Source organism: Mastigoproctus giganteus, chromosome 5 (genome assembly GCF_048544385.1).
Source record: "Mastigoproctus giganteus isolate SK-2022 chromosome 5, ASM4854438v1, whole genome shotgun sequence".
NCBI lineage: Eukaryota > Metazoa > Arthropoda > Arachnida > Uropygi > Thelyphonidae > Mastigoproctus > Mastigoproctus giganteus.
Window position 1 is genome coordinate 86,156,740 of NC_143579.1, and position 10,793 is coordinate 86,167,532.

The 10,793-nt window shown below is 35.6% G+C and overlaps 1 protein-coding gene across 2 annotated transcripts in view; it reads right to left on the reverse strand.

Moving 5' to 3' along the window:
- Nucleotides 1-9,385, reverse strand: part of LOC150085539 (inositol polyphosphate-4-phosphatase type I A) — a 557,621-nt gene extending 548,236 nt beyond the window's left edge. For both annotated transcript variants that reach the window (XM_090373328.1, XM_090373327.1), the window contains exon 1: nucleotides 9,256-9,385. In XM_090373328.1, the coding sequence (XP_090229454.1) occupies nucleotides 9,256-9,373 (118 nt within the window). In that variant the 5' untranslated portion in view covers nucleotides 9,374-9,385. The remainder of the gene's footprint in view (nucleotides 1-9,255) is intronic.
- Nucleotides 9,386-10,793: the final 1,408 nt, after the last annotated feature.

Below are 10,793 nucleotides of genomic sequence, written 5' to 3' on the forward strand. Positions count from 1 at the left end.
AGCCGAGTGGTCAGGAGCGAGAGTGAATAGCGCGTGTTCCTTGAGTGGACCAGAGTTCAAGCCCGTGACTACTAAATACGATAAATATTTGTATTGACGATTTATTGTAAATTCTACTGACTTGGTTGTTGTGCCGGAGTATAAACAGAAAATTTATTTATTTAAACTAAGTATAATAATAACAATAACCAACAAAAAAGTACTTTTTGTCATACCTCCACAATGAAAAATATGTGATTCTGGATGAAATAAATGTGCTGATTCTGAAAATCACCATAAAAAGTCTCTATCACATCTACACATCTACATCAAAAGATGTCATCATCATCATCATCATCAGCCATTTTCAATCCACTGCAGGATGAAGGCCTCTCCAGCAACTTTCCAGTTCCTTCTGTTTTGTGCAATGGCCATCCATTTACTACCCACAAACTCATGAATTTTATCTATCCATCTCCGCCACTGTCTTCCAGGTTTTCTTCTAGCTCCTCTTGGGTACCATTCTGTTATTTTCTTAGTACAACTGTCATCATGTCTTCGAGCTATGTGTCCTGCCCAAGACCATTTTAGTTCTTTAGTTTTGATAAGAATGTCCTTTACTTGAGTTTGCTGCCTAATCCATGTGTTTCTCTTCTTATCTAACAGTCTGATTCCCAATATAATTTGTTCCATTCTTCGCTGTGTAGTTCTCAGCTTTTCTTCCATTCTTTTGGTGAGTGCCCAAGTTTCACTTCCATAAGTCATGGTGGGGAGTATACATTGGTTCATTATTTTACATTTCAGACAAACTGGGATATTGCTCTTCAGTATGTGACTATATTTCCTGAATGCTATCCATCCAAAATTTATTCTTCTCTTGACTTCCAGCCATTTATCATTATTACAGCTAATAACTTGTCCCAGATAAGTATATGACTCCACCTTTTCAATTACTGCTCCTTCAATCATTATTTCCCTTTCCATGGCATGCTTGTTCATCATTACTTTTGTTTTAGCCATATTCATCTTTAGTCCAAAATCCTTACTAACTGTGCATAACTGATTAAGATTTTCCTCTAATTCTTTGGGATCGTGGCTTATGACCACAATGTCATCTGCAAATCGTATTATGGTTTAGGTACTCTCCATTCACACTGACTCCTTTCTGAAACCAGTCTAATCTTCTGAAAGCTTCCTCAAGGGCAGCAGTAAACTACTTCGGAGATATTGTGTCTCCTTGTGGAACTCCTTTCTCAATTTTAAATTTGGTGCTGTCTTTGTCTAGTATAATAAAGGAGGTAGGGTTCTCATATATTTTCTTCAAAATCATAATATATGGGGTATCTGTGCCTTGTCTTTCCAGTGCCCGAAACATTGCCTTATGCTGTATGGAGTCAAATGCCATTTCATAATCCACAAATGCCAGGCATAATGGTGTTTTATATTCATTTGTTTTCTCCATTAGCTATGATATTATGTGAAGGTGATCCATAGTTGAGAATCCTGTCCCAAAGCCAGCTTGCTCTTTCAGTTGATTTTCATCAAGTATTCTTTCTAATCTGCTAGTAATGACCCTTGTGAACAACTTGTAGATGTGGGATAACAAGCTAATTGGTCTATAATTTCCAATTTATGATTTATCTTTCTTATGCAGCAAAACTATGATTGCATTATTCCACTCCGTAGGTGCCACTCCTTTTCTAATGCATTTTGCCAGTTTCTGTGTCATGTCTTTTCCTCCCAATTTTAAAACTCTACAGTAACTTCATCTTCCCCCAGTGCTTTCTGATTCTTCATTTTCTTCAAAGTATGTTCTACCTCATCAGGAAGGATATCAGGTATGTCATATGTGTTACTAATTTGTGATCCATCTTCCCCACTGCTGACATCATTCCCTCGCTCCTATAATTCTCTATAGTAGTCTTCTGCTATTTGAATGATGCCTTCTTTGCTATTTATAAGTAACCATTGCTATTCTTCAGTTTCAGTATCATTTGTCTTTCTGTATTACTGCTCATGGCTGCTGATTTAAGTCCTTTGTTTTCCCTTAATGCTTGTTCTACTTTTCTTGTGTTAAATCTTATGTCCTCTCTGATTCTCTTTCTAATGGCTTTGCATAACTCACTATATTCAATTTTATTCTTGTCAGTGTTTATCTTGCTCTTTATTTGTCGTTTTCGGTTCATCATGACAAGTGTTTCTTTACTAATTTACTAACATAATGGTGTTTTATTCATTTGCTTTCTCCATTAGCTGTGATATTACGTGAAGGTGATCCATAGTTGAGAATCCTGTCCCAAAGCCAGCCTGCTCTTTCGGTTGATTCTCATCAAGTATTCTTTCTAATCTGTTAGTAATGACACTTGTGAACAACTTCTAGATGTGGGATAACAAGCTAATTGGTCTATAATTTCCAATTTCTGATTTATCTCCTTTCTTATGCAACAAAACTATGATTGCATTATTCCACTGCTTAGGCGTCAACTTTTCTAATGCATTTTGTGAAGAGCCTTGCCAGTTTTTGTGTTATGTCTCTTCCTCCAAATTTTAACAACTCCACACTAACTTCATCTTCCCCCGGGGCTTTCTGATTCTTCATTTTCTTCAATGCCTGTTCTACCTCATCAGGAAGTATATCGGGTATGTCGTATGTGTTGCTAATTTGCGATCCATCTTCCCCACTGCTGGCATCATTCCCTTGCTTCTTGTATAATTAAAAAAAAAATTTATTTTCTGTTTATACTCCGGCATGACAACCAAGTCAGTAGAGTTTACAATAAATCGTCAATACAAATATTTATCGTATTTAGTAGTCACGGGCTTGAACCCCGGTCTAATCAAGGAACGTGTGCTATGCAATCTTGCTCCTGACCACTGGGCTACGTCAGGCCAAAATAAATTTTCTGTTTATACTCCGGCACGACAACCAAGTCAGTAGAGTATACAATAAATCGTCAATACAAATATTTATCATATTTAGTAGTCAAAGGTTTGTTGTTGTTGTTTGTTATTTGGTTTTTAGGAGCATTAGCAACTAAGGCCATATTGCTCCGGGATATGCGGTGGTCATTCCCTGACCTTTCCGCATTCTCCGTATTTGGTGGTGACGGGCTCGAACCCCGGTCTAATCAAGAAGCGTGTGCTATGCACTGCCGCTCCTTCCCACCTGGCTACGGAGGCGCCTAGTAGTCAAAGGCTTGAACCCCGGTCTAATCAAGGAACTATGCACTCTCGCTGCTGACCACTCGGCTATGTCTTCTGCTATCTGAATTATGCCTTCTCTGCTATTTATAAGTACACTATTACTATTCTTCAGTTTCAGTATCATTTGTCTTTCTGTATTACTGCTCATGGCTGCTGGTTTAGGTCCTTTGTTTGTGTCCCTTAGGTCATTTAGGTCCCTTAATGCTTGTTCTACTTTTCTTGTGTTAAATCTTCTTATGTCCTCTCTGAGCCTCTTTCTAATGGCTTTGCATAACTCAGTATACTCAATTTTCTCCTTGTCAGTGTTTATCTTGCTCTTCATTTGGCGCCTTCAGTTCATCATAACAAGTGTTTCTTGTCTAATTTTTTCTTGTTTGGATTTCTTTTTCCCTACAGGTTTCTTGGGCTTATGACTTTCAGAAAGTTGTAATATTCCTTGTTAATATCTTGGTCATGAGCAGTCTGCAGAAGCTCAAACTTGTTCTTAAGTTCCAGTACATACTGCTCTTTCTCAGCTTCTGTTATCTCAAAGACCTTCGTATTATTTACTCCAGTCAATTTTTTCCTTTCCTTTATCTATATCAAGTGTGCATCTTACCATTCTGTGATCACTTCTAACATTTACCTTATTCAGGATGGTAACATCATTCACGGTATATCTGTTAGAGAGGATGAGATCGATTTCATTAGTTGTTAATTTCATTTGGACTCTTCCATGTCCACTTTCTGTTCATCCTTTTCTTGAAAAAAGTGTTCATTACTGACAATCCTTGAGATTCTGCAAATTCCACAAGTCTTTCACCTCTTTCATTTCTTTCAGCAATTCCAAAATTTCCTATAGTTCCTCTTTCTGCACTGTTTTGTCTTTTTTCAACCTTAGTGTTGAAGTCCCTCATAATAATAGTGTAGTGGGTTTTCTGCTCATCTAGAAGACTCTCAATTTCAGTGTACATTTCTTCAACCTCTTCATCATCATTGCTGGATGTTGGTGCATAAACCATTATAACCTTTTGCTTGTACCTCTTAGAAATCTTGAGTATTAGTCTTGACACCCTTGGTGATGTGATTTTGAATTCCAAAATGTTGTTTTTTATATCTTTATGAACCAGAAACCCAACTCCACCTTCGCTCCTTTCACTGTTTCCATTGGTGTACAACAGATTTCCACTTGATAAACTTATAAGTGATTCATTTCTACTTCTTGTTTCAGCCAAACCACTGATATCTCAATTCACATTTTCTAGTTCCTTTTCCAGCTCTAATATTCTGTCTTCACCGATGACTGATCTTACGTTGTAACAGGCCAAGTTCAGTTTCCGTGCATGGCAGCCTGGTCGTACCCAGACATTCTTAGCACCCTCTGCTTCCACTCTGATCCTCTCGCTGCAGTAAGAGGGGGAGTGAAAGCCGCTGGGGACTGAGGGCCATTTGTTTTGTCGTGCTGTCATATGCTGGAGGGTTTGGTCTTTTCCTCTTCACGCTGACCAGGCGTCTTGAAGAGAACCACTCTACACGTTCGTTGCCACGTAAGTGATGTAACAGGGCTTACCACTGAGAAGGTGTGCATGAGTGGATTTTAGGGAGGCAGGCCAACTGGACTTCTCCTAAATCTTCTGTAATAGAAAGATATTGGATCCATCAGTGTTTTAGACTGTGTGTCTGATAACACACACAATACCTGTTCCCCTCTAAGCCCCTCAAAAGATGTACCAATGTATAATGTTAAAATAAAGTGATATATACGTATAATTCAAGTTTGTAATACAAGTGTAAAAAAATATTATACATTCTTTAGAACTCATTTAACTTTGCAAAAATTATCATAAATCATAGCAAAAATATATACTCAACATACATGTAATTGTCTTTAAAAATGTTTGCTACTAATGGATTTTCTCTTGTATTCCTGTTTACTTTCCCTCACAAGGAACCAGCAGTAATCCCCATCATTACAGGATCCCAGCAACCTTGGTACCGCTTTTCTATCATGGATATATCTTGATGAAATCGCTCCCCTTGTTCATCACTGACATCTCCCAGATTTTCGGGGAAAAATTCAAGATAGGAATGAAGAAAATGAATTTTGAACAACATTCGACAGACCATGTTTTTGTAGCACTCGAATAAATTAGACACCAATATTTCATAGTTTTCTTCTTTCCTATTACCCAAAAAAACCATACCCTACTGCCTTATGATCGCCAAACAAAAAAATTCAACCTCCTTTAACTGGGTTTCAAACACATCATCTCTCAGAAGTTTCCTAATTTGGGGTCCTACAAAAATTCCTTCCTTAAGTTTGGCATGTGTTAAATTAGGAAACATACTTTTCATGTATGCAAATCCATTACCTTCTTTATCTAGTCCACAATTTTTCATCAATCCAAGTTTGATGTGCAGGCATGGAAGAAGAACATTGTTTGATTGCATTAAATGAATATATTTTACATTAAGTTGTCCTGAATTTGTCCCACTTGTCCAAAAACAAAAAACAACATTTTGTGAAATCCCCTGCAAACCAATAACCTTAAGATCACTGCATATTTTCCAACCATAATCCTGGTATTTTATAGCATGTAGAACCTCCGATATGCTTTCATGACTTTCTTTAAGTCCAACTGAATGAAACACAGGAACTGATGGAAAATCATTGCCATTATGAAGCAGAACTGTTTTTAAACTTAATTATGAGGCATCCATCAATAAACGCCATTCATCTGACTTATACACCACACCTAGTTCTTTCAGAAGTTGAATAATGTCTTTGCAAAAACACTGTCCCATAGCAAAATATTTCGAAAACTTTTCATGTCTTTTTCGAAACACTGAAATCTTTGTTCCTGCTGCAGTATATTCCACTGCTATAACCTAACAGTTCAGCTTGTTCTTTCAGCAAATTTAAGTCTTGAACCAAATCATTCAACTCATCTTGTTTGATTAAATGTACCTCATTATCTGAACTTACTGGCTGTTAGTCGACATCTTGTGATGTCAACTATCAGTCAGTAAGTGGAGGCTTTCGGGGAATTCTGAACTTGAACTTGATCACTATTATCTTGCCCACTACTGTTTGGAGGATAGATTTACAAACCTGAGAACATGTCACGACCTGTTAATACTTGGAAAACCTTGGCACAGCCTACAAAAATGCCAAGTGTACTCTTCAAATTGTAAATTGTTGCATCAGAATTTAAACCTAAGAACCATAGGTGGAAGTCTGATTATGTTTATCACAAGAAAACCGAGCCAGTGTCGATTGTTAAAATTAAGAGAATTAGCTTCTATTTGTAAAAATAGATCAGTATGTCATACATTACTGGCTAGATTAGGCAAAATTGGCATATATTGGTAAACGTAACTCCCTCTATATTTAATAACTGTGACATGATGTGAAACTACCATGGTGATTTTTGAAATCTACACATAAAAATTGGTTAAAAACAGCATTTAAGTTCTTGGAGGTAAAAATTGTGTTGGCTAGTGTAATCATTGCAACATTAAAGTTTATATAATACAGAATGCAGCAGAGAAAGTGTTGAATGTAAAAACCAGTTTTTCCAGGCACCAATGGGGTTTGGGTGATTTGGTTACCTGTGTTGTGTTGTCAGCATCATAGCATTCAGTAACTGTGGAGCAATAAACCAGAGTGAAATGTGTATTCAACATTAAAACATATTCCTAATAAACTTTAATAATCCAGTAGTATCTTGCTTGTGCCATTTAAGAACTTTGAGAAAACTGGTTCTGCATTAACAGATAACATCAATTAGGTGTAAGACAATTCGTTGTACAACATTTTGATGCATGACAATTAGCTCTAATACATTAAGACCAGAAATAAAGAAAATCAATGAAGCAAAATGTTTGGGAAACCAACAAGAATTTTATTTAAAACAATAAAACTGTATCCTAATTTCTTTGTATCTTATTCTCCTTACAATTATCCTAATCACTGTTCTCTCTCACATAGCACAGTGGTTAGGATAACTTATCCTGCCATGCCATGTGGAAAAGGACTTGGTTTGAATCCTAACATGAATGGAGGAAATTTTATGGGTGGGTGCACGATTCCCTTCCCCCACTGGGAACTCAGCTCAGGTTTATTATTATTACTATTAAAACAAACAAGGCAAACCAACAACACAATACGTGAAATTTACAACCATTATATGCAGATGCTTCGCAGTCTTAGTTATTTGGTGCAGAAATAATCACTCTTTTAACTACCCTCCTTTATGATAACCAAGTGCCTTCTGGCTTACCTAACTAAATGCCTAACTGGGGCAGACTACTTTTCCTGTTGGGGCCTGGAACTCCAGTTCTGGCTTCATTCCACAATTTCCAGGGAAGTTTAACTGCCTGTCCCTTTTCAATGCTCCTTCCCTTAACCCATCCATGGTACTAGCCTACCATTAACTGCTTTCAATAAAAAGTATAATGCAGGTTACAAAATGAATGCCAGAAGATGCACATTACCCAGCCAGCATTATCCATTAATGATTTCTACTTTTAGTCTTCAAAACAATTTACCTCCATATATATTTCCTAAAATATTTAAAAGAGTAAGAGATTACCTCAATCTTTTGCATTCCAATCAATGCTCTCCAAATGTAAACAGATAAAATAATTTTAATGAATTCTTTCACTCAAAGAGATATGACCAATTCGATGCACTATGAAATTGAAAGCCGAGAGCCCCAACCCAACCCCAAAACACATCAAATCAACCAAACAAGACGAGTGCAAGAAGACTGTTTCAGAATAATTAAAATAATTAAAAACATGCAATCACTAATTTTATGTAATTATGTTGTTTGTATGTTTAAAATTTTTGCTTCCTTAAACAGGAATGCATGACTTTCACTGAAAGCATGAAAAGCCAATTCCAATGCAGCTGTGTGCGATGTGTAGACTGAAGCGGCATGTTGTTTCATGCGTAAATCAAGAGAACGAGTCGACCACTGATACGATGAATCATACTGACCACAATAAACATTGTATACAAGGTCATTTACTTGTACCGAGAAAGAAGGAAGTATAGTGTGATTTCTCAATATATTACGGAGCTGCATATTCTGGATATTGACTTCTGAATAGTGACTTATGATGAAACGGATTTTTCACTATGATCCAGAGACAAAACAATAGTCAAGTGACTATTGTTTTGTCTAACCAAAACCTAAGAAATTTCAAGCTTCTTGTTCAGCTTGACAAACAAATGGGTCTTGTTACACATTCTGTGCCTCATGGAACAACTATGAATAAGGAAGCATACTCTGAGGTTCTCAGAGTAAAACTTTGCCACACCATTTATAAGAAGCAACAAGAACTTTTCAGTGTGAAGTGATTTCTCCATCAAGACAACGCAAGGCCCCATATGGCTAATATCGTGCAGCCAGTGATCACTGCCATAGGTGCCAAGATTCTACCGCATCCCCCTATTCACTGCACTTAGCCCCATGTGATTTTTTCCTGCTTCCACATCTTAAGAAAGCTCTAAAAGGCAAGCATTTCTATGTCCAACAACGATGCTCGCAGAACCACAATGGAGCACTTCGCAGTCTTTTGAAAAATGTCTTACAAGAAGCATTTAATGCATGGGTGTGACAGTGTCAAAAGTGTGTAAAGTTCACGGAAGAGTATTTCAAGAATGAGAAATCCACAAAAGATTCAGATTATGACATTTAAGAAAAGATCTCACAGCAATCCGCAAATTAATAAAATAAAATGAGCAGAGATTTTATTTTTGATTTCTTTAAAATATTCATCAAGACATATTTTCAAATAAACAAAAGAGTAGTAACATCCAGCATCCTTCAGATGTCCGAAATGATACCATCTTACACTAAATTATAATTAAATAAGTTACCATCATTTTTGAAATTTATACGGTCCTACAACTTTTCCCCTCTCTCTCCATTAAAGTGCTAAAATCACATTCACAAAGACAAAACAAAATTATCTCATTTTATAAAAATGCTCTAAATAGCAATGCAATTCCATATATATATTTTTTACTGTAAGATTATTTTATTTATATTAAAATATAAATAAAAAGGTTGTGTTACTTACCATCAGCTCTTCGAAATAATCCTTCTTGCTTTTCTTTAACTAAAAGAATACCTTCTTTATCAAATTTATAGGAAGGCTGAACTGCTACAGCTAATAATTCTTTGGTATTGAAACGCATTTAGTCACTTTCCACATATACAGCAACAACTACTTCTTAAAAAATTGATGAACGCCTGTATGCTGTTTAATAAGAAAAAATACATTCTTACAATTTTTCATGTTTTAACAAAAAAAATTTAATTTAAGATATAACTATTGGGCAGTTTCATATATCTCTGGTTTGAATAAACTAATGTGAAAAAGGCAAAACCATGATGAATTAACCATTACAATAGAACGTCAGTTATCCATAAATCAATTATCCGGAATAATTTGAAATGCTGAGTTTTCTTCTTTTTTTTTTTTTTTATCAACAGTAGTATCTGAGACAAATGTTTATTATGCTACAAGAGTATTTCTGTCTGTTTTTTTTTTACATTGTATATCTGGTGAAATGTTGGATTAGGACTAATGAGTTTTCTTCAAAACCACGAGTGATAGAATTTAGTTATTCGTGTCCATGAACCCAATTTTCCTTGACATATTTTGTTCTCTTCATTTCATATTATATTTACTTTAGGTCCAGATTCAGTAAGGATACAGTAATATCGGCCCGAAACTGTATGATTTATTATTGTTCTCAGTTTTTTAAGGTAAAACGTCAATGAAAAGAAACAGCACTGAAATGAGAAGAAAATCAGGAAGAATGTAATATAATCAAATTGATATTATTAAGAAACTTAAGAGATTTAGCAGCAAAAAAAAGTCACAACAAAACAAAACAAGAAACAATCAAACATTATTTTAAAAAATTACTTTACATTTTTTTCCACATAAAATTTGCAGTAAAATACCTATCCGAGTATACATACATATGTAAATGTGCAAATTTTTATGTATAAGTCATTATTATTTTTTTAATTAAACAAATTCGTTTTTTTTTTTACACTATTTAAAGTTTTTTTCTTTTACCTTAATACATTATAACACAATTTAATTTTACCTTACGTTCAATTATCCAAAAAATTTTTCTATCTGGAAGAGGTCTGACATTAATTATTCCAGATGTTTGTTTGTTTGTTTGTTATTTGGAGCATTAGCAACTAAGGCCATATTGCTCCGGATATGCGGTGGTCATTCCCTGACCTTTCCGCATCCTCCGTATTTGGTGGTGACGGGCTCGAACCCCAGTCTAATCAAGAAGCGTGTGCTATGCACTGCTGCTCCTTCCCACCTGGCTACGGAGGCGCCTTTATTCCAGATAACTGATGCTCTACTGTATTATATTTTGAATGGTAATCCCAAACACAACAGACTAAACCTTTAATATAGAAACACTTGAAAAGAAGAAAATTAACATCAGATTTCAATTTCTGCAAACACTGATTTTATTCAACGTAAGTAAAAAGAAATGTTTATTTAATTTAATTCACTGGGCAACAAGCAAAGTTTCAAGATTCAATAGTTCCTGTACACAGCATATACTGATTACTGCAAGG